Source organism: Candoia aspera, chromosome 7 (genome assembly GCF_035149785.1).
Source record: "Candoia aspera isolate rCanAsp1 chromosome 7, rCanAsp1.hap2, whole genome shotgun sequence".
In the NCBI taxonomy this organism is placed as follows: Eukaryota; Metazoa; Chordata; class Lepidosauria; order Squamata; family Boidae; genus Candoia; species Candoia aspera.
The window spans coordinates 49,625,840-49,651,304 of record NC_086159.1 but is presented as its reverse complement, the minus strand read 5'-3'; the positions used below and the strand labels follow the sequence as shown (position 1 = coordinate 49,651,304).

At 35.5% G+C, this 25,465-nt stretch overlaps 1 protein-coding gene across 1 annotated transcript in view; it reads right to left on the bottom strand.

Annotated features, from left to right (window-relative positions):
* LRIG3 (leucine rich repeats and immunoglobulin like domains 3) overlaps positions 1 to 25,465 on the bottom strand; it is a 62,741-nt gene that overhangs the window by 35,866 nt on the left and 1,410 nt on the right. Inside the window, exons 2-3 of the mRNA XM_063309294.1 lie at positions 17,317 to 17,388; positions 16,351 to 16,425 (exon numbers count right to left, since the gene is read on the bottom strand). Of these exons, the coding sequence (XP_063165364.1) occupies positions 16,351 to 16,425; positions 17,317 to 17,388 (147 nt within the window). The remainder of the gene's footprint in view (positions 1 to 16,350; positions 16,426 to 17,316; positions 17,389 to 25,465) is intronic.

Below are 25,465 nucleotides of genomic sequence, written 5' to 3'. Positions count from 1 at the left end.
ACAAGCAGGATAAACTCTTACAGCTGTGCAGCACTTCAGATTTCAAAATGTGAAGGAAGTGTGTATATATGAGCTTCTACAACTCCTTAAAGTAGTAAATGAGGATTGGCTGATATGATCCCAATATGCCAGCATTTTCCATCTGCATTGGCTGCCAGATTAAGCCTAATTCAATGTGTTAGTCTAACCTTGCAAACTTTATAGATGGCATTGGGCCAAGTTACCATGTCTCCATCCATATTGACTTACCAAGAATCTCTGTTGCTTTTTCAGACTTTATTTCAGACTGATGTTTGCTTTTGACTCCCACTTTTCTATAGCTTTCCTCACTGTTGAATTTCTATTTCCTTTCCAATTGTGATCTCATTTATTTGGCATGTATCACATATGCTGGAGCTCCCACATTATCATGTTTTTTTGTTCCTACTTTTTATTCCAAATTTCTGCACCACAGACCAAGCATTCAACATGGAGATGAATGATTTAGCTTTATCTTGAACCACATTTAAGAACTTTCTGCCTTTTGTTCACTGCCTCTCCACAATGACATTATGCCACACTTTTCATTCCAGCGACTTTTTCCAAGGGAATTCCAAGAAAGAAACCTTGCCTGTACCTCAGTGTGCCATGCCTCTACCTTCATTTCAAGTTTCTGCTTTCTTTTTCAAGGTTCACATGCCCTTAAGCCTGCCATAAAAATGCTACTGGAAGGTAATTTAAAACATTCACCCCACATATTTTCACTAATTTCAGATGTACAGATTTTAGCTGTCACCTATTTTTCAATTAGGTTAGAATACCAAAGTTTTGAGGTTATATCAGGCATATATGTTGATTCTTTGTATGACTGCTGGGATCTCTGTGTTTTTTATAGTTTTTAATAATGAATGTTTTTTATATATTTATTGGTTTTTTAATTAAGTGTTATATGCCACCCAGAGTCACTTTTCTGTGAGATGGGCAGCTATACAAACTCGATAAACAAACAAATGAACTCTGGCTTGTACCATCAACCAACAACCAACACAACCAACAACCAACACAACCAATAACCATCACAGAAGTTCATAGTTCCTCAAAACACAATGCATTTCAACTGAAATATATAAAAACAAGAAACAAATATCCAGAGGAAGGAGAAGCCCAATGTACATATATTTGTATGCATTCCTAATTCTAAAGAAAGTAAAAACAAATTTACATGTACAACCACATCTTCAGTTAGAATGCTGAGTCATATTGCAGATGAAATCTATAGCTGTATGATGTACAGTAAGTTCCTTACAAAATAGTTCAGATAGAATCAGGAGGCATCTTAAATGATTATATGCTTTGAATTCTGCAGAAATAAACATACATATTTACAAACCTGGTTTCCATTTCTTTGTAAGATGCCCAGGAGGGGGAAAAAAGCCAAGAAATCTTCAGAACATTTGACTAAAACAGCCTTCTCCAACTGGATACCATCCAGATGTGTGGACTTCAGCTCCCAGAATTTTCAGAATACAGAGGGTTGATCAACACAGGTTGAGGAAGCTCAAGTTGGATTAATAGGTCTACTTGCTGCTTATCACAGGAAAAAAAATCATCTAGGGCTTTCCAATAATACTGCTTTGAAGGAATCTGTCATGTATATCTCCCAAAAGGGCAATATACTGAAAAGGACACTGAATGAACATTGTGCCACATTGTTACATTATGAACAGTCATATAAATTATTTGCCATAGGTCAATATAAGCCATTTTATATTTAGAAATCACTCCTATGTAAAAATGCTTACAGAGTGGTCTTCCCAGCAAATATAACTTGATTTAGAACAAATGAAGCAAAACAAAACCTCTTCACCTAGGTTGTCATTGATTGATTGACTGTAGGTTTCTTGTAAAAGGACACTTGCGCAATGTCTGCAGTTTCAACATTGCCCACTAAACAACAGTCTTCATCTGATTCATCCAAGAACTTTCTTTCTGCAAATTTCATCTTATTCTGTTGAGATATTTTTAACTATTCAGTGACAGGCATGCATCTCACTTCAGAACAATTCTCAAGTTGGAAAGGCCAGCACCGATTTAGCCTGGATTGACTATTTTCCAAATTACCAAATAGGAACCTGAACTGACCCCTGCATCAGTCTATACCCAATAACCACTATGGTTAACTGTCCCTAATAGATAAGCATGACAAAACAGTTGTATCACAAAAAGAAGATATATCAACCCACATAATTCCTTCATTCATCTTCAGTCTATTAAGTGATAAGAACATTTGAGCGTTACTCTAACTTACTTTACATGCTGATCAAAACAAACATTACTCAGGAATTCTTCTATTTTTCTTCCATAATTCACAAGCAAAGGCCATATCAAAGCCATATCATCAGAAAATGCTTATTTTTAGCACATGAACTAAAGCTTTATGTTTTAGGTTGGACAACCTAAAAGCTCTTCAATTTTATTTGGACAAAGAAAGTCTTTTTTTCACTTCAATAGCATGCCTATTAAACTACAAATACTGCATATCCAGCAAGGCTATTTAAAGTTCCTTGGACCTTCTAATACAGCTGCAATACATGAAATCTACCATCTCTAGCTGGGTAATTCCCCAGACCCCATAAGAAGAGAACGGGAAACTACTGGAATGCAGAAATTGTTCCTGAACTCTTTTAGACTGCATTTAGATATGCAGAATGAAAAAGTCGAAGAAAGTCATCTCAAATAATCAGTTTAATAACCAAACCAGCTGGCACTTTCCATTTTAAGTGACTCTTCAAGATCTCCTACGCTTTTTAAACACATAGGAAGTGATGGGGAATAGAAATAAGCTAACAGGCTGTTCCTAACATCCAAATTGCTGAACTGGTTGTATCATGTCAGAAAACTCCCTTCCCACCCTCTGGCAGACTTTTCCTTTATACTCCCCGTGTATTAGCCTGATAAAAATACCACCCACATAATGAGAACAGTAGGAGTGGGCAATGTGGGACTAAAATGCTGCATCCTTGGAGTACAGGCCAGATGGAAAACCTCATGAACTGGGGCACTTCCATGGACTAGTTCTAAACAAATGGCTGCCAAGGCCAACTAGCAACTGATTCCCATCATGCAGTTCTGAAATCAAGAACAAGTTAAGAAGCTTATCTTGTTTATTTGTAGTATTTTGTACATTCAGAAATCAAGTCAAGTAAAAAACTGGAGTTACACAAAATTCAATTTCCAACAAAATCAGTTTTTATTGACCATTACATAGTAGATTATGGTAACCACTCTGTTTTTCCTTCTCCTTCTAATGACCTTTGTACTTCTGCAAACCTTCAGATTCCCCCAGATTTGAAATATCTTTTTTTGCAACTACACTTAGAAAGGGGTAATTAATATCATATTCTTTTTCAAAAATCACTAAAACAAAGTTATGAATACCTGCTAGAATACAGGAAAAGGTTCAACTTTGCTCAGGAATTTGTAACTATATCAGAACCATGCTGTAGGTTCATTCACAAAATAATCCATTCCTGGTTTTCACAGGAAAGCATTATTTCTCAACAAATTAGTGTTTTTCAGCAGAGCAGAACATTTTTTAGATAGACACATTGGGGGGCAGGGGGCTGTCAGGAAACTTTGCCAATTAGCTAAAAATCTTGTACAGATTTGCCTGATTCCTGATCTATCTTTTCTCCCACCCTGGCATTAGATAGCCTAAATAGCCTTTTACAAACACTGCTGATGTATGCAAGCATTTCTAAATATGGATTTAATATAGAGTGTATAAAATGACAAAATGAAGAGAATCTCTCCTTCTTCAAATATGTGACAGAACTCAAGCACTCTCTAATATCAATTTATCTACATGGGATCTAGTTAATATAAGTACCTGAAAATGTCATGAAAGACACTCGAAAAGGACATCACCCAATTAAAAACAAATGAGCAAATCAAAATTTAATTTGCTTATTTACTTGCCTTACTGTTGGATTGTACAGTCCATCTTATCAAGTTCTGTCGAGTCATTCAATCCTCATTCATAAATAGCAAGTCAAGAGTTCAGAACTGACATGAGAAGCATAAACTCCTCAGATTTCATTAGGACACTTAGGGTCCTCGACATGTGTGTCACTTCTGTATTGCAATTCACGTGCAACTGAAACATTATCACAGAGACTGAAGTACACAAATTTTTGTAGTTAGATACTGTAATTAGAATGGTTCTAACTTGCTATTTATATTGTATCCCATGTAGCAAAATCCAATCTGACATAAGAAAGTTAAGAAAAGTCCTGCTGGATCAGACCAAGGGTCCATTTAGTTCTAGTGTTTTTCAAACTTGGCAACTTTAAGACGTGTGGACTTCAACTCCCAGAATTCCTCAGCCAGCATGCTGAGTCTCCATTAATTTGTCTAATCTCCTTTTTTAAGTTTATAACACTGTGAAAGGGAGAAAACACATCTTTGTCCACATTCGCCACACCATGCATGATTTTCAATATTATAACATGTCTCTCCTTATTTGGCTTTACTCTGAGCTAAAAGCCTTCACAGCTGTAATCTTTCCTCAGAAGGGACCTGCACTAGAACCCTAATCAAGCTGGTTTCTCTTCCCTGGTTTTTTTCCAGCTCTACAATATTGTTTCTGAAGTACCGTGGAAAGACCTACACATGATAGACCAAATACTGTGTCACTCTAGAGTAGCCTTTCTCAAGTGGAATTGTCAGGGATTCCTCAAGAGATCATGAATTGGGGGGGGGGGGATCATTTTTTGAACTTTGTGTGCTGCACAAGTCTAGTGCGAATTCTTACATGCCAGGACTCAGATTACTGATAAAAGTCAATGTACCATGAACTGCAGATATAATACATTTTATGCAGAGGTTCCCTGAGCCCTGAAAATTATTTCAAGAGTTCCTCCAGGCTAAAAAGGTTGAGAAAGGCTGCTCTAGAGTTATATAATGGCAATTCTGCATTGGCAGTTTTAGATTCCTACCACAGAATACACCTTCCTTACAGCTTGAGTATGGATTTCAACAAAACATATGTTACCAAGCAATTGCTAGGTAGAGATTTTCATTCTTAAGAACATCTATGTTCAGTATTATATTTTCAGAAATCTTTAAATGAAGCAACCTTAGTGTTATCAAAGCACTCCAATTACAGAATCAACAGCTTTGTCTGTAAAAATAAGTTACCCATCCTGAACTGTAAATTTACAGCTAAGTTAGTTGTTCTCTTGAAGTTCCATCATTCACATGGACAAGCAATCATTCTGGCAGAAAATGGTGCTAGGCAAACTAATTTAGAAGTAAATCACATGTTAACAGTGAACTCAATAAAAGCATCCATGCACAATATGATATTCGTAAAATTATCAGCAAGTTTCAGTCTTTCCAGTAAGAAAAAAATAGATAGGAAATCATACTTTTCCCTTGCCTCTGCCCCTAGCATACCTAGAATTTTACTTGGGAGGGAGATGGAAAACTGAAAACAAAAGGATGAGTATATCCCGGCTAGCTGGCATCCTTAACAGAAGCACGCTGTACTTAAAACTCTGTATTACAGATGCTATCTCTGGCTTAATTACCTGGCTTAAGATAAGGCTCCGTTCCCAGGCTGAGAGTTTAGGATATTTGTGGAGCCCTTGTCATTTTTGTCTTTTAACGTTACTTATGTAGTTTGTTAAGGTGGTCATGTTTCTTTAAATTATGTATATTTAATTACTGTAAACCTCCCAGAGTCTTTTTGGAGTTGGGTGGCCATAAAATCCAACAAATAAATAAATAAATAAAACTCACCAATGGATTTTAATCATACCCACCCCAAATTTAAGCAAGTGTGAATTGTAATCCTTTACAGATTTCCTGGGGAATCATTCATGTTGCATATTATTTCAACAGATTGGGCTGATGAGCTCATAACCCAAGTTCTACTTCTATGTAGTTTAGTTGTAGTTGGTGTCTGGCTCCCACGGTTTTATATGGTTTTTGGATACCCCTTAGACTAGTAATACTGAAATGATAGATAACGTTTTAAGTAATAAATAAAACAGGTTACTTTATTTTAAGCTGACCTGTAAAGAAAGAAGACAGTGGGGTTATGATTTGGCATGCTAATAAAGAAACAGTTCAGACATAACACTAAATTGATTATGGCTGGGGATCTGCATAGCTCTATTGCTGGCAGGGTACACAAATATTGGAGCGATATAGTAATATTTCACTGTTCTGTATGTACTGACTCTATCTGCATCAGCATTTAGCCTATCGTTTCTAAAAGTGCATTAATACAAAGGCATGCAATTAACAAAATACAAATGTTCTATTTCAGAGAAGGCTGCAGAAGTTCAAGGAACAATGATGTTCCTTCGCTGCAGAGAATTGGATAGTCCACCAAAGGGTGCTCTCAGAGATGGCTTTAAAAAAAATTAAATAGCCAGGAGAATTGCTACTTGGACTGAAGAACATATCCTCCTCATCCCAATCCAAAAATTTTGCTAAAGCTTTAATAACCTTTTCTCTAATCTCTTCACCAGAATCATCTGGAACCGTTCTAAATCTCAAAACAAAACTCCTTTTCTTTCATTTCCAGTAGTGCTAAATTATCTAATTCTCTTTCCAGCTCTCTGTCCATAACTTCTGTCTTACTCTCCAGAATTTCCACTTTGTCATTAATTCATTTTACATCCCCAGACACCTGTTTTACAGAGCTTTCCATCTTCTTGACTTTTTTCATCTCCTCTTTCATCTTTACAAGTCTTTGATCAATTCTTTTTTCAAAAGCTGTCAATTTAGTATCCAGTGATTTAGTCAATTTAGTATCAAGTGATTCAGCTAACTTATTGCCCAATTCCTCAAACATTTTCTGAAGTAAATCAGATGTAATTCCTCTCTCTACAGGTAGCTTTAGCGATCCTCCCCCTTGATAGTTTTGCCACTTTTCTGGTGGTTTCCATTGTAATATTGTAATCCAAAAGGAAAAGTGTCTCAATTACAAGGGAAAGAATAAAAGGCAACCTTTCTCTTTTATTTTTCGATTTTGTCTTCCTGTGTCCTTAATACTTTTGTCTCAGATGGCACTCTGCAGTTATGGTCAGCATCATAGTCTGACTCATATTACCTTTTATCTTTTGTTTTGTAAAATCCACCAATTATCTGCACTCTTTAATAGTAAACAAAAAACATTCCCACAAAGGTCCAGTTTGTTTGTCTACTTTAATTCCAATTTATTCAAAAGCACTTTCACCCCCCAAAAAGATCTTTTAAAAAAACTCTCCCCTTTATCCATTTTAAACTTTCTTACATCCATTCCTTGTTAAGCCTTTTTCCAAAAGTTTTTAAATCTTTAAAACCCCTTTTTTCTCCCTTTAGTCCAGAAAGAATGTTTGTTTACCAAATGGAATTTTCTTATCCTGCCACTCAGAAAATCTCTCTTTAGCTGTAAATTAGTGTTTACTAATTAAAAAACACAAATTAGTTTTTACTAATTAAAAAAGTGAGGCTTGTGCAAACCCTGTGTCCATTTAGACCGCATCATGGCTGTGAGCTTGATTGAAATCTCTCAACTCCCAGTCGCTCAACTCACAAGTCGACCACAAAAACCTCAGTTCCTACAGTCTACTCATGAGGAGCAGCTGCCTGAAGTGCAAGTAGGCAATCTCACAATTTCTCCTTGTCTGGAAAGACTGTGCCAGCCAGATTCACCATCTGGCCACTAGATGTCCCTGCTCCTTCAGGGAGGTCTAGTCCATCATAGATCCTCACCCTGAAGGCAAGAGTGACATTAACTGTAATGAGTTGTTCCCTTAATACAAGCTAAGGTGGAAGCTTGCAAAAGGAACAAGTACAGTACTTTAATGAAAAACAGAAGGTGCTGTGTTTGTGCAAGCTCCAAAACCCTTCTTCTGAATAAATTTTGAAGCATACAATGTCCTAATGTTTATGTACTTATTTCAAACTTTCATAACCTTCCGATTAGCAAGAAAACATAATAAAAGGTTAAAAAAACGAAACAGCACAATAAACCAAAGAAAATATACCATAATTTTTATTGAGACACAAAATAATAATTATAGTAACACAAAGAAGCACATAAGGGGCAAAAGGCATGGTCAAGCTAGGGATGATAAAACCTTCAAGTAAGATAAAGTAGACTTCTCCTGACAGATAATATTGGCTACCACTGGCCTCCAACGGAAAGACATTTCAAAGATGGGTTGCCACTACCAATAACCATCTACTGATGCACTGCCAATCTGAAGAAAATATTGTATATCCCTATCTTGAGACCTCTTGAGATCCTGCATTTCTAACAAATACTTTTTCTTCCAAAAAGTAGCCCAAGCTTTCTGCTTGTAAATTCATTTAAATATTTGACAATGAATCTTTAGGAAGGAAGGAAGGGTTCAGAGAAGAGGATAGAATATGCAGAGTATAATTCTGCAGTAATAACAAGAAAGTGCAGAATTCAATATTGGAAGCAGGATCTCAGAGATCTCAGTTTTAAAGCTTTTGTCTGTCTAAAAACCCTGTATATGTTACACCAAAAAATACAAATATATGGCATAGAGAATAGCAGAACCAGAACTGTATAACAGAATTATATGCAGGTTTTCATAATTTATTCAGTCTTGCAGTCAACTGACCTTAATGAACTGGTTAGGCTATCTCAGTGCAAGATGCAGATTTATCTTCTTAAAGCCCAAAGCATTCATCAGGCTTGTAGTATTTGCTTTCTACATTGTTAATCTCCAATGGCACTAATTGAGATCCTGCCTTGATCCAATCCACACAGGAATTAGTAGAAGAGAAAGGAAGTCAATGGCTGTCAGATACAGAGAGAAAAACTAGCAAAACTGACTTCCAAAACAAGTTAAATGTGTGATGAAGGAAAATCTGACACTGAAATGGTTGGCAGCCTGACGCTACACCAATTTCAAGCCACTGTCAGAAAACCTGGTTAGCTGAAACTCCAGACCCTGTTTGCATTCATCCAGTTCAAAAGATGATGACTCAAATGGGGTTAATATGAGCTGTTCTGCCCCCCCCCCTTATTGGATAGGTTTTTGTATTTGTTATATGTTCAGTGTATATTTATATTATATTATGTAGTGCTTTTATTTTGTTTTCTAATATTGTGAGCCACACAGTGTCATTTTGGAGATGGGTGGGGCCTAAATCTAATTAATCAAATAATTAAATAAAGCCAACTTTGAGCACAGAGGCAAACCTGCTTCTCTGCAAATGGTTGTGCCTGCTAAATCTCAGTGCAACAATGTCCAAGCACTTCTTCAACAGATAGGATGAGTCTTGGCTGATTCCCTTCCCTTATTAGTCTGGTGCTTGATGGTGGGGAGAAGACAAAAAGAGAACTGAATTAAATTAGACCAATGCTATTCTAATAAGGCAGATACCAATAGAAAATCTATAAGCAACAATAAACTCCTGTTTCAGATTGTACTGTTATAGTATTGCGGTTAATCCTAACCCTAACCGCATCAATCCAACCGAAATTAGGGACCGTAAGTCTTCTAATGCAAAAGCCATTGTTAGTAACCACTGAGTGCTTCATCATCCATGAATTTGTCTAATCCTCTTTTAAATCCATTTTGGTTGTGATACCAAATTTCATAGCTCAATTATTCACTACATTAAAAAGTACTTTGTTTTAACTCACCGCATGTTCCCCAAAGCAACTTCATAGGATAACCTGGGTGCAATTATTCTGCATAACATCCATATAAATTGTCAAAATGTGTCCATGAAACTGCCTTTGAACTTCACCTTGAAGCTGTCTGAAGTATGGCTGCACCTGTCATAACTTGGGAATATTATGTCATACGCTCTTAGTTCCCACTCCCAAATAATATTCTTGCATTGCAGCTACATAATGTACTAGCTACTCTTTCCAAACCATATCCAAAACAAAATTATGCAGATACTATATGAATTTTGATTGACCCTGCCCCTGGCCCATTTCTGTGTATTCATTCTGATTGATAAAACACTGCACAATTTAAAATCTTAGTATCTAAAGGACTGCATCTTTCCCACACAGCTGGCTGAACCAGAAAATTACCAGCAGAGTCACTTCTTCAAATCCTCTTTGATTAAAAGGTTAGTGATTGGTGCAAAGAAATCCAGTGATTGGTACCTCTGAGTGCATCACTACTTTAAATGTTCCCTGATAACTTCTGTAATGCTATCTCAGAACCAGACAAGGTTTTTTGTTTTTTTCAGGACCTTTCAACCATAGCATTAATTCTTTCAACATCATTGAATAATTTGAATGCTTTTGTCTCTAATTCTATGATGGATGTGATATATTTTCATTTTTATTATATCTGTAATCAAGTCATTCTAATTTTGACTTCTATATTTTTAATTCATATTATGATGGGATTTAATGTTTTAATAACTTTAATGGTTCAAGATGATTTACAAATTCTTTTAATTGTAAGGCAAACAAAGGGCACATTAGGCTTATGCTTTTTTCTTTTGGCCTGCACAGGATATTTATGAGAATTCAGAGGACTATCTAGTTGAGAAAGCCAATTTCTGGGCTATATGTGCAATTAAAGTTTAGATTTGAAGCACAAAAATAATTTGCCATTTTTATTTTAAAATCATGTCTATTTTATAATGTAACATGGAAAACACATTGGAACCTGATTTTAATTGTTCTGCTCTGAGGGCTACATTACTGTCATAAACCTAGCTATGGAGAAGTCAGCTATGCTTGAAATAGCTAAATGTACAAATGCTAAAGGTTCGTTCCTATGTTCCTGCATTATATTTTCTGTCTGAAAATTAGGAATATATACTTACTCTTTGTAAAAATACAGATAATACTTACAAACCTAACATTACCTATATGATAGGGCACATATATTATCTGTGTAAAGCAGCCAATATATGCTAAGAGGAGGCAGTAATGTGGTAATGTATATAATTAATTCAGGATTGCAGAACATCTCAGGCAGGAACACAAATACTGCTGCAAAATATATACATGCCAAAATTACTTTCTTCAGTTAAAGAATGAAACAGGAGTATTTTGAGAATTTGAGTACAGAAAGATTGTAGGAGTTGTTATTTCTCAGAAAACCTGGTGATCACACAGTGTACAAATATGGTCTATATACAAACTGACACATACAGAGGCACCCAGGTCATCAGAACACCCTTGAAAGAGAACTAATCATCACATAAAAAGTTAGACAAAACTAAGAAGAAGAAAGAAAACAAGAAAGACTTTTTGTGTAGGCTAACTGGAGTTCTGTGTCTGAATGCAGTCATTCTTTCAAAGACTAAACATTGCCATAATGCTGCTGTAGCAATTTATATTGGGTCTGTTCCAAAGAAAATACTGTAGTCTTAAAATCCATTACAATTCACTGGATCTAAAAAAGCACTGTTTACTGCAAAATTAAGTTTTATAGTGGCAGAAGGATCTGCTGTTGCACTTTCACGAATTGTGGCAGGGAACAATTAACTGTACCAAGGCAGAGTGTAAGTCACCAATTACACACTCAATTGCCACCTGATCCCTATGTGTACTTTTGTCTTAGGGCTATGGCTTTCTTGTCAAGTGGCTTTCATGTCTGTCTATCTATTTCTAATTCCATTCTCCACAGAGGTCACAAGGTACATGGTACACAATTATAACCTTAGCTGAGTTCTGCAGAACGTAATCAAGAAGCCTTCTGAGGGGAACATAACAAGTTTTAAAATACTTGCAGTGCCAACAAGATATTTTTCAAGCAGCTCAGCAGTGGTGCATAACAATTTAGTTTTCAGGAAGGACCTTAAAAAGGAAAAAGGAAAGGAAGCTGAAGGAATATGTCTAAGAGAAATATGTTACAGTTGGGCTAAAAACAATAACATGGTCCTACAAGTTGCAGAATAACAACAGAACAGCAGCAGCAGTGAACTAATGATACAGTCTGTTTCATTTTGCATTTGGGATGCCCTGAAACAATATAGAACATTTCAGAGAAAGAAGAAACATCAAGATCTCAAGTCTTATCTAATAAGTCTTACTTTTTCATTTGTGACATATCACAGTTTGGTTAATGTGAGTTAATAGGTGAGGAAACAATGACCATTAGTATATTTTTTATTTTTTTTATATTAGTATAGAAAAAGAAATATATATATAAAAAACCAACAGAAGAACAAAAGGGAAATATATAAAATGCAGATAAGCAAAGTAGTAAGTGTGATCATATTAAATAATCTTGATTAGACATTTTAATACATCAATAAAGAGCCAGTTCATAGCAGAAAGCAAACATGTTGTCAATCCAAGATTATCAATCCAGAGTGACACTGAAAAAGAGTAATCTTCGGGTTTTTGGGGGTTTTTTTGCCATCCACAGTAAATCCACAGTTCTTCATATAGATAAATTCCAAATTTTTGACAATATTACTCAAACCATTTATGGATATTAAACCAAAATGGAAAGGTAGCAGGGTAACCCCATGTCGTATATATAAATATTCCATTATTTTACACTTCCAGCATAACAAGAATGTGAACAACCAAGTCTTTTTAAATATTCTATGAGGCATGCCATAAACATGAAAAAAAATATTTTGTTGAATTAAGATCATAAGAAACATGCTTAATATTCTTGAATGTAAAAATTAGATAAATATATTTATTATTATTATTCCAACTTTTTATTCCAAAGTTCTTACTACTTACTGATATTCATCTTAATAATACTCTTTGTCTATAAAAATGTAATTTTAAAATCACCCAAAACCCTTTTGACTTCCTTAATCTAATAACCTACATACTAGTTCCTCACTTTATCACCAATCTACAATTCCTTAACAATTATGAACAGGAGTTTAAGTTTCTATTACTTTCAATGCTGTTTGATGTGAGATGCACAAATACATTTCTTCTTTAATGCATAACACACACTAGTGTTGTTTTGTGTTTCTTCCTCAAAATAGCAGGGGATTCAATCTAATTTGGGTCCCTGCCATATGGGGATGAAGTATTAAATCCTTGGTCTCCTACTGTGGTCTCTGTCTGAATTATAGCCCACTGACTGCATAAGAAAACAAATTTCCATTCAAGTTAATGTGCTAACTTTTGAGTAAGAAAAAATGTAGCTCTGTGCTTGGTACAAATACTTACATTGGGTTAATTCAGTCACATCACATAGAACACCAACCAAAATCATAAGACTATCAGAAAGAACATCAGAAAAGAAACAATATGCAGAGGTTGCTGGAGAAAGAAATTCTCTGGAGAAAGTGATTTTCACACATTCATTATTGAGATTTAACTTATAGAATTTAATATTCTATTAATATTTTAAATAGTTTCCTTTTGCTGTGTAACACCTGATTTTCATCTTTAATATTTTCCTCCCATACAACCTAATCTATAGGAAAGCCACACCAATATAAAATGTTACCTTGTTCTTACTTAAATGGAGCAGAGCAGACATAACAGCTGTACCAGCTGACTTGGTGGACCAAGGCCAAGAGTGAAAACAGTCTAATAAGTCACCATGTGTAATCAACTAAATAATAGTCATTTTCATTACTGGAACAATTTCGCAAAACCTATTACATTAGTTTAACCCTTTCAGCTCCTCTAAATCATAAATTGAACACATCATAAACTAAGTAATACATAGTTTACTTCAAGATATAACTAAAATGTAATTGTTAAGTGCTTAGAACTGTATTGCCAGATCACAATTAACCTATTGCAAGATCTGTATGTTAAACTAAAAAGTGCTTTGGAGTTTCCAGTTTCAGAAGGCACAATCAAAAAGAATAAAACAACAAGCTATTAATATCATTAGAGATGAATATTCCATTCTACTCTCCTAATTCCCTTATAAATACTATATATAAATCTTAATTTTATTAATAAATAAAAAGGATATTGCCCAAAGGATACAGGAAACTATCATGATGTAGAGAGCAAGGAAGATGACCTTAATGGAAATATGCAGGAACCATTACCTAGGCAAAAGGGGCTGAAACATTTTTTTAAGTCCAGAACAATGAGATAATACTTAGAAGTATCTCAGGCAGATGCCTCCCTAAGTCACTGGAACAGGGTTTTTCAACCAGGGTTCCATGGAACCCTAGGTTTCCGTGAGAGGTCACCAGGGGTTCTCTGGGAGATCACAAATTATTTCAAATTCAGGCAACTTCACATTAAGCAAGTAAGTTTCATTCTTTATTTTTAGATTAAGAACACTGTTAATGCATTTATACAGGCCTACACATGAAACAAATATAATAATTTTGTCACTTCTGGCCTATATTTGAGCCAGAATGTGCAGGAGTTCCCTGGGACCTGAAAAATATTTCAAGGGTTCTTCCAAGGTCAAAAGGCTGCACTGAAGTATAAGAAGGAGAAGGAGGTACATCATAATCAGACTTTCAAGATTCTGTTATTACAGCCAATCTCAATAAAAGTACTTTTAGACTTCCCATGGAGTTGATTCCTGGTCTGAGATTCCTAGTTGGGCTGACACATGAGAACTAAACAATGGTGCTAAACATCATCATGATTCATGGAATCTATGCCCAAACTTACTCATGTTAAGGTCCAAACTGTGTAATCTGCCAGGGGCAGCATGAGAGAAGTGGGCATGGTTAGAAATGGGGAAAAATGGATTATCCCACATATACTGTCATGTTTTAAAAGAAAGATTCAGAAGTATGGATTTAATTCTCACCTGTAAAATAATATTAATTTTCCATATTAGCAAACTCTGGAGTACACCAAGGTTCCCTGTGCTGTGTGTATCTTTGCTTGGTCTAGTGGTTAAGGCAACAGGCTAGAAACCAGGAGACTGGGAGTTCTAGTCCTGCCTTAGGCATGAAAGCCAGCTGGGTGACCTTGGGCCAGTCACTCTCTCAGTCCAACTCACCTCACAGGGTTGTTGTTGTGGGGAAAATAGGAGGAAGGAGTATTAGGTATGTTCGCCACCTTGAGTTATTTATAAAAATAATAAAGGGGGAGGGGGTAGAAAATAAATAAACAAACTAATAGCTAATTTTACGTGATGGCCTCTTCCCGAAACTCCACACAATTCCTCTTAATTTCTGCTGGTTTATTTCAGAATTTTGGTTTGGTAGTGACTTTTGCCCAATCACCAATCCAAACCTAAAACAAATGGTTAGCAAGTATACCACAGCAGAGGCTACCATGCTTGCCCAGATGCATTCACAACAAACTATAAATCACTGCTATTATCTGTGTGAAAACAGTGCAATTTTATGTGCGTTCTACCAAGGAATCAAGCATATTAAACTTAATTGGATACAGACCATATAAACACACATATAAACACTTGCATACACATGCAAGTTATCATATATGGACTTAAAAAAAAATCACACATTCATGGCACAGATTTGCATCTTACAAATATTCTGCATACTCTTACAGCAGAATCTTATGCCTCCATATGTTTAATAGAATATACTTCAATGTAAATGTAGATAGGACTGAACACATCATAATCATAATCTGTAAAAATAATTGTATTATGTATCATTTGACTATCAATACTTCTGAGATTTTTAATAAAAATGGCATATAAATTTTTTAAAAAGCCAGTCTTTCTCTACTTTAGATGAATTGAGATCATGTCAATAGAAAACTTCTATACACAGACAGCAAACACCACAGTATGTACGTACCCACTTTGTGAAGTTTAGGGAACAAGAAAAAATTGCACATATCATTCTACCCAACCAGTTCTACTCTGTCAAGGCCTTAAAACAGCAATGTAAAACCCTCTAAGAAGATTTAGATTGCAGTCCCTCCAACCAACTGGTGGCATTTTAGATTTTTTTTTATAAAGTTTTTCTCCACACAGTTCCACATATTATCTTTGACTTGAGCTAATCTTTTTTCCCAAGTACTCATTCAACTAAGGGCAATAAATTCCAGGCAAGAAATGAAGAACAATGACAGATTACAACTAGATACTTTCCACAATGACTGAAAGTGGTTCTACAGGATTTCAGACAAAGCCTTTCCTAGTTATACCTTGAGTTACAATAAATTGAATCTACAGGCTGTTTTGTCCAGGATTCAGAGGAAAAGCAAACTAAAGAATTCTCAGAATCTGAGTTGTAATATTCTGTAATAAGTGCAAATTCTACAATATATGCTTCTACTCCTAGAAGAAATATATCATCACAACCAAGAAGATCCAAGGACAGCACTATATTAAACTTATTTCAATGTTATTATTTCAAATATTAGTTTTATCTGTGAAAATATCTGCATGTTAAGATTTGCACAGATGTAGAGTATGTCTATATACAGTATTTCTTTTCATATACCAATAAAAATATATCAAATCAACTTACAGAGACAGGAAAGTAATGTTTACTGAAATAGGTCCCAGATTTGGAACAGCTTCCAATTCATTGTTGTTCAGTTTTCTGTTTAAAAAAAAATAATGAAAGCTTAGCTAAGGTAGAAATAAATGCAACTGGTATCTTCTGATTTTCCCTTCCCATTTTATCCCCAACAACTTAGCAGTTTTCATCTCTCCTCTCACCCTCACAGCTGCACAAAATCCCAAAGAAACAAAAAAGTCTTTTAATGATGTTGAGTTCCACAGATGCCTACTGAATTGTTATACGTCTTTTAAACACAAACAAGAACAAAAATTGCAGTCAGCTTTAACCTCCTCTTACACTGACCATTTATACATGGAATAATAAACCAAATAGGAGAATTCTGGCTTATTGAGGGTATGCTTTGTGTGATGCAAGTGGCCCATTTACTCCTTCATGCTAGTGGAACCCCCCCATACACACACACACACACACACACAATTTTTGTTTCATTTTTTTTCCCTTAGTAGTTGGTTTCTGCCATATAGATAGACAATCCATGACTAGTAACTACATGTGGTTGTATAATATCTTCTGTGGCTTGGCATGTTATTTGTTACCTCCAATGCTTTCCATCAGCTGAGTGCTCAGCTATCAAACAGCATGAGCTATCACTTAAGAGTACGGGTCAAAGAGTGCAGGCTATCAAAATACAGCAATGTGCCATGTGTCTATATAGGTAAATATATGGGCCATGACTAGGCAAAAAAGGTTGCTATTTATGTTCCACAAAGAAGAGCAAAGCAGGAGCCAATCACTTTATGTATTGGCTTCCTTTGGAATCACGGCTTACCACTGAATGCAAATGAAATCATTCTAGGTTTTATCCGCACATGTAATCATGATTTTAGAAATGTAAAATAAAGCAATGGAAAGGAAGACATCTTACAACACAGGCAAAGGTAAGAACTTGCAGGCAGACCAACTACTTACATTTCTCGCAGATTATAAAGATGACTCAAAGAACTGGAGTTGATTGAAGAAAACCTATTGTGGCCTAGATCACTGTAAAATTTAAAAAAAATGCATAAATACTCATCAAAATGAGAGATATTTATAATAATATAAATACATTTTGATTCATATCTATCTCCTCCAATTTTCTCTCAGCAGTTCACATGATAAACTTTTATACATTTTTACATGATTTCTATCGAGTGCATACAACTAAAAGCTATTTTCACATCAGTTTAAAACAATAACACTTAAAACAATTCTTTTTTTAAAGACCAACATGGCAACAATTGTCCTGTGTAGCATATAAATCAAACATTTTTTTTTCTATCTTGGCAGCCTAGGAGGCCAAAGACACATCTGGCAAATAAAGCTGTCTTTCAATTTATAGTTTCTACCTGGTAAGTCTAAATTTGCAGTATGTGGATATATTGATGTTTGGGTGGCATGGAAACTTCTTCCATTCAAATGTCTCTGGATCATTAATTCTCACATATAAAATGGTTAACATGAACCATATGCAATACCAAGTAGGAAAAAAACCCTGAATAAATACTTCAGCTGCAAAGCATAACACATTTCAGATTCTCCTGCAAGATCATGTTTACTTCTGGGGGTGCATATTTTTGATGGGCATATATCTGTACCTCCTGGATGAAATGAAGAAATGTATCAAAATAATTTAACAATATTGTGAAAGTGGTCTGAAAAAAGCTCACAATAAAGAAAGACTTTTCCCTGATTTGTACCAATCTAGTATTTGGCTTTGGCTCAAGGCATTAGAAGCCCAATCCTATAAAATTATGGTTATTAAAATATAATATATTAGCCTGCATTAGCAAAGAATCTGAGATCAACAATTATTTCAACAAAGAGCTCCAAATTTCTATTGACCTAGTCACAGATAAATGCACACATCCTTTCTTCATTCGACAGAAAGTAAAATAAATAAAGGAGAGCCAGTTTGGTAAAGTGATTAAGGCATCAGGCTAGAAACCTGGACGCCATGTAGGATTTTGATGAGTTCTAGTCCTGCCTTAGTCACAAAGCCAGCTGGGTGACCTTTGGCCAGTCCCTCACTCTCAGCCCTAAGAAGAAGACAATGGCAAACCACTTCCTTTTTGATGTATATAGAACTTTATTATTTTTTCAAGATATGGTTAAGATACAAATAAAGGAGAATATAGAACAGATAGAACACAGAACTAAAGAAAAAAGAATGAACTATAAAAGTGTCAGTAGAAAGAAAACAGAAAAGGAAAGCGACTTCCGACTTTCTCCGATACAGATATAAATTTACAAATCTAATCTCTTACAATTAATTAACCTATCTCAACATTATTTCTATTAGAGCAAACCATTTAATCTCTAAAACCCAAAATCAAAACATCACTTTTTTTCATATTACAAGCAAGTAGTCCAAAAGTGGTTGCCAAGTTGATATAAATGCAGAAACAGAATGATCTCTTATTAAAGATGTTAATTTAGCCATTTGAGCCAAGACCATTAGTTTAACAATCCAATCTTCAACCGTAGGTATTTGTGGATCTTTCAATAGCAAACCACTTCCCAGGCAGTCACCAGGAGTTAACAATGACTGGAAGGTGAAAAAGAAAGAAAGAAAGAAAGAAAGAAAGAAAGAAAGGAAGGAAGGAAGGAAGGAAGGAAGGAAGGAAGGAAGGAAGGAAGGAAGGAAGGAAGGCATCAACACCATGAAACAATATAGAAGACATACTTTCTTTAGGACCTGCCAGATTTGCTTTGCTAAAGTTATAACACTAAGAATGGGGGTGGGAACCTGGCACAGACTTTACATTATAAAAATCCTACTGTTACAACTACTGCTGCCAATTATTACTCAACTGGAGTCAGGGATTTTCACCGAAGAGCTCAAGCTTACTCCCCATCTGGAGTCTATCAAGGGGGTTTTATGTATAACTTGCATGTGCATTATGTTTCAGGCTACCTTTGTGTTTTATCAGCAGATTTTCTGTGACCTGCTCTCTCCCTTCCCCGTCCAGATTTTTTATAATGTCTCTTCACTGCTCAGCAGCCAAAATCAAATACTATAATGAGAAATTTAATAGGCCTGCCATTTAAAACTATTTTTAGCTTGTAGAAGTATACAAAAGGAAAAGATTATTCATTTGAAGGGACATTTCTACAAAACAAGAAGAAACAATCTAAGAGCTGAAATACAGGTGATTCTTTCTGAAGTCAATTTTGAAGAAGCTTCCTGACAAAATAGGTTTTAAAATGCAGATATCTCTCTTTAGAGCACCTCAAAATCTTTTTGACAGAATTCCTTAAACTGGCAAGAAATAAAATGAATCAATCTTTCCTTATAATTTAGCAGTAAGCACTAGCATCACTGAAGTTGTGGAACACACATTTTCCACTCCTTTGGCCTCCTCCCTCTTTAAAACCACAGCACATGGAAAGAAAAATCTCTCCAGTGGTTTCAGATCTCTAGCAGCATTGGAAATATTAAATGACTAAGAATGGCTGGACTCAGGCATTGAAAACAGGCATTCCACTTTTACAAAGACAGGGCCTGTTAAGATCCCAGCAGTTGGTACAATCATCCAAGGAGGGAGACTCTTCTTTAAGCCTTTCAGAGTAACAGGCAAGAGGGCTTGTAGATGCCTTCCTGTATGTGGAAAATGCAGAAGACATCTTGAAGCATTACATTTTTGTTAAGGAACTTTTGATGTGGTGAGGTTTTCATAGCAGCAAGCCTCTGCACGTGTCCAGACTTATCCTGACCTGTTTGGAATAGATATGTAAAATGGATGAGGATGTAGAGTACTTTATTCATTTCTGTCTCCTCCACTTACTTCACTGTAAGGCTACAAAGAGAAGACCCAGAGCTTTGGATTCAACACCTCTATCTGCAAGTTTACAACTACACAGATCTTAACTATGATATAGTGGAAGAAGCCAGGATTAGACACCACTGATTGAACTTGGCTTTGAACACAGTCATTAAGGTATAGATATAATTCTAAACTGCATCTTGTTACAAATGAAAGCATACACTATTGTCACTGACTCATGGAGAAGGAGAAAGCTCATGAGCCTGAGTCTCATTCATGTAATATTAAATCAATGCTTAATGTTGTATTTGAGTGTCCAGGCTGAAAACAGAAACCCTCATTCAAACCAGTATCTTACTTCATACTGAGTCCTGAATTTCCTCATTTCCTTAGATGTAGGGACAGATGTAGTTTTATCATCCACAATTCTTGCATTAGGATAATGGAGACTTCTAGGAAGCAACCAATGTTATTGCTGTTCAAGTGCTCAAGACACTGTACATTATAAAAAACATTAACGATATACATATCAGATGATCAACTCAAATCTGAACAAAATGGTGATAAAAAAATATCTCAGAGCAACCTAATACTGTACTACGCCCCTATGTTCCCAAGACTCAGTAACTTCAAAGACACTTATTCTTCACAAAGCATGTATGGAATTTCAGCCTCTCAATGTACATCATTTTAAGTGTATTTGGTATCATTTTTCTTGGAAATGCTGAAACGTAGGTCATTTTTTTAAAATGCAAATCCAGCAACATATTCTTAATCAAACCCCACTGAGACCTTTAGAGCTGCTAATTCAGCAGAAAGAAGGACAGCTAAAAAACAAAGAGGTAGACTGTAGCTGTTTTAAGACACAGGTCCAAAGTGACTCATAAATCAGCCTGCTGTGTTCAGATTCTAGTCTGGAAAATACTGCAGAACAGCTGTGAAAACTATCCAAACTTTTTTTCCTCTAGCAATTCTGGTAAGGACTAGAGGGTTTAGAAAATGTAAATACTGAGATGTAATACAAACATTAGCAGAAAGCATCCTTTAGCTTTCCCTCCCTGTCTCAGTGACAGATTTAACATTCCTAGACAAACCCTGGTAAAATAATCTAAAATTCCAAAGAGAATTGAAAAACAGCAAAAATGTTTGGCAACTGTTCAGATTTTCTCTTCTTTTCCCATCTGGCTGCTAAACTTTAAACCTAACAAAAGCTACATTCTTAAAATGTAGAGTAGTTCTATGAATTCTTAGACCTCTATGCTACAAATAAAGTCAGTCTGCAAAGATATTTTTTGATAAATTATTAAAAACATTCACTGCTTTTGAACAGTCTTGGCTTTATTTTTAGTATATGCATACACCTTTACTGAAAGCCTGCATTAAAGCTGTGTTAAAACTGGCTATTTTCCACCACCCATTTTGCTATGTCAATCACAATTATAAGAGTAACCACAACACTGACAACATGTAAAGATAATTTTAGCCTTCTAAGAGCCTTCCAAGAGTTTCCAAGATTAAAAAAATAATAATTTCAGCTTTTGTAGTTACATTTGCTTCTACCCAGCATCCAGAATTTATTTCATCTAGAACTCTGAATGTGAAAATAAGAAAGTATCCCCCCCCAAGGTATTTTATGAAGAAAAAGATGGTTATCTGACTGGGGTACGAGCAAAATGAATATATATATTTACAAGGTAAGCCTTTGTCAAGTTTCATAACAAAAGCACATTAAATTCTAATTTTTTGGAATCAAACTGCACTACTTAGGAAAATGGTCTCCACCTCAAAATGGACTGAGTACAATAAGCTATTCTTCATGTAACCTAGTCCTATATATATCTACACAGACATAAATCCCATTAAGTTCAAGAAAGCTTCTTCCTATGTATTCAAAGGATGACCTGGAGTTTCAACCTAACAATGCACTTTACTGTGACTAATTACATTACTAGTAATAAACATATAAATTTCTTCTAGGTTTGTTGTTTGTTTGTTTATACACAAACACAACATGTATATATACATACATGTATATGTATACGCACACACATATTTGCAGTTTAAACTGAAGTCAAGTCCACTGAAATCAGTATTTTCTCTTCACTAAAAAATAAAATTTCAAATCTAGGATTTAAATACAGAAACAAGCCAAGGGCTTTTTTGTTACTTATCTATCACCCAGGCTTCCTATTTATCCCCCTTGCCAGTATGTTCACAGACAAACTGTTTGGGTCAACAATGATCAGTGCTAATAACAACAGCCTATTTTGTTTACCTATTGTCTCTTAGCAGTTGAGGGTTCCTAGGGCAAGAGCAAGAGGAGGCCAAGGGGGTTGGGGGGCCTGCTTGCCTGCTTTTCTTAAGGGCATGAAAAGCAAACAACGAACAGGAACTGCTGAAGGCATTTAACTTTAACAAAAGAAACTTGTCACAAAATCTAGCGGACCACATGGTCTGATGACACCTACAAAGACGTCACCCTGTGAGTTTAAGAACAAGTGACACAGCTGCCCATGAGTGATCACAGCGGGGTTCCTTACAAAAGGCCAAGTGCTTATTTATACAAGTGGAGCCCATTTTTCACACTTCTTGTAAAGGAATGTGAATGTACATATGGACAATTTGCCTCTCCAGGGGAAATCCAATTAGAAAGCTTCCACTGCTTTTGCAACCACAAAAGATCTCTTTGTTTTAACTGACACTAAATTAACTGTCACAAAGATACTTTGTTCTTGTTTTGGTTGATCCAACATCCATTTGAAAAGGACAAGATTTTTTAAAAGTTCTAAGTCCTAATTAGTGTCTATGAATTACTAGCTACACATCTCCCATGTTGGTTTTACTGGTTTCCTACATGTAAAATTGGTTATTCAGGAAAACATGTACTTAGGATGCACTGCTAATACCTGTCTACTCAGAATTAAGCCCCTCTATGTTCAAGTATATGGCTCTTGCTTTTCTTCTTCCCCAATAAAATACCTAAAATGTCCATAAACACCCAGACTGCCTTAGGTAAAGGCTCCCTCAAGTCAAGCTGTCCTGATGACTTCGTGAACACATTTATGTTGTTTCCTTCTGTTTTCCACTGAACAAGGAATTGGGGTGTTTCACTGAAGGACTGGGAGACATTCAGACAGCTAGATTGTATATTTTCAAAAATGGGAGGGGGAAACCATTGTAGGCTTGTTTCTTCTTCTCAGCATTCCTTAGGAGACTCCTAGTGCAACCTGACACTACTGAAAGCACCTGAAAAGACTCTATTTGCATGTCTGTAGTCTACTCCCACATTCCATCTAAAACTGTAATAAAATGCAGACATGGTTGAACATCTGCCAATTTTTTCTTCCCATTTGATTTTTTAGTTTAGGGGTTTTTTTTAATCAGGAAGAGAAAGATCTTGCCTGATAAAGACTGCTTAAGTACTGCACATTTTGTGACAGGATACCTGATTTACATATTATAAACCTTGAGAAGCTCTTGTTCAAATGTTGTATATGACTAGGTCTGCCATATTTGGACTGGTTTTGTGTCTCTTTGCTACCATCTAGTAGTTGTCTGGATTTTTACAGTCTATATTTAATAGCTTTAGTTAAAACAATTTGAAGATTTTTAAATTAAAAATACCCCCCAAAGTGCCCAATTATGCAAGCTGATCTTTACATCAGTTGTTACTTATCAAATTTTGTTCTATGTTTACAATCCTTGAGTCTCCCTTCTCTAAGGCTGCAATACATATATCTACCTAGGAATAAGAGTCACTGAATACAGGGGGATTTACTTCTGAGTAGACATTCACAGCTATAATCATACATAGTTAATCCCATATGCCATAACATATGGTATGAATACACCAGTGTCTTTTTTTCAATAAGCAAGGACAACTTCCAGAAGAGGCAATTGAACAGAATTAGCCACAACTAATTGAAAGACTTCCTGTTACTTTAAACTTCTTATCTCTACTAGCTTCTGAAGTGGAACAGAAAATTAATACTTTTAGAAGTGATTGAAAAGACAACAGATACAGAACAAACATACCACACCAGCACATTTCAATTCCTTGCTGACTTTAAACAAATCTAAGTCATTAAGTTTTTGCTATAAAGAATCCTTGCAAACTGCAGAATTAAACAATTTCAAAACTATCATGTCCATCTCTCATGCAAATATACACATATTAATTTATGCCATTCTTAACAGAAATCCACGTCAGAAGGAAAAGATGCCTAGTGCATTACAGAAACTATTAGAGCAATTAAATAAAATCACATGGACAAAAAATATTTAGAATCTTTCACCTTTCCCATACAGCTCTCAACAAGCAAGATTGTTGCCCAGGAACCATACTGGGCCCAAAGTTAGTTTAAATGCAAGTAGAAAATGGTCCTTTAAATCTTTTTGGACTTCAGCTCCCATCATCCGCAACCACTTTGATTAATGGTCATGGTGCCCTAAAACAATAAATGCATGTGACTATCAGTGACAGCATTTATTTTGTCCCTTACATTATGTATTCTTGCAGTTATTGCTTCTGAAAATTTGTACTGTGCCTAATCTACATTTGTGCCTCAATTGTCATTTTTCAAATGATAACCAACCCTTGCCCAATAGTTATTTTAGTCTGCCACTAGATAACACCCAAATGAAATAACAAACAATGTTTCTGGAAACTTAGACTAACAAAATGAATTATTGCACAAGTTTGGAATCATATTCCAGTTCAAAGCTTATGCAATAATATATTTGTTAGTTGTTATGAATCATACAACTGTTTTTTCTTTTCTTTTCTTTTTTGCTTTTATTCCACAAGACTAACCTGGTTACCCCTCCCTGATCTCCTACACAGTAGATGCAATACATCAGAAGATCAACATACATGATCTTATCTTACACAAGTTTGGAATCATATTCCCAGATACAGACCAAGACTTAGAAACAGATTGATTAACTTTCCCTAGCCTAATATCCTTCAGTGTGTTGTATTACAATTACCATAATCCTTAGTTACCTCTATCAACCATCTGTGAAGATTAATTACAATTATATGGAGTATACGAAGTTGAGGGAAGCTCATGTGCACTCTTCATGAATACAGATACAGACACACAGACTTCTTTTATGAAGATATCTCCCATTTTAGGATTTTGTAAAGATTTTTTTAAAATATCTCTTAAATGATGAAACATCACTCCTCAGCAGGAAAACAAAATATATGGGAGAGAAAAGCAGTAATCTCTACTGGAATAGATACAGATTCGATTTGCACAGTGGCCTAAAACCCAAGTCTCAATGCTCATTCTAGAGGCAATAAATCT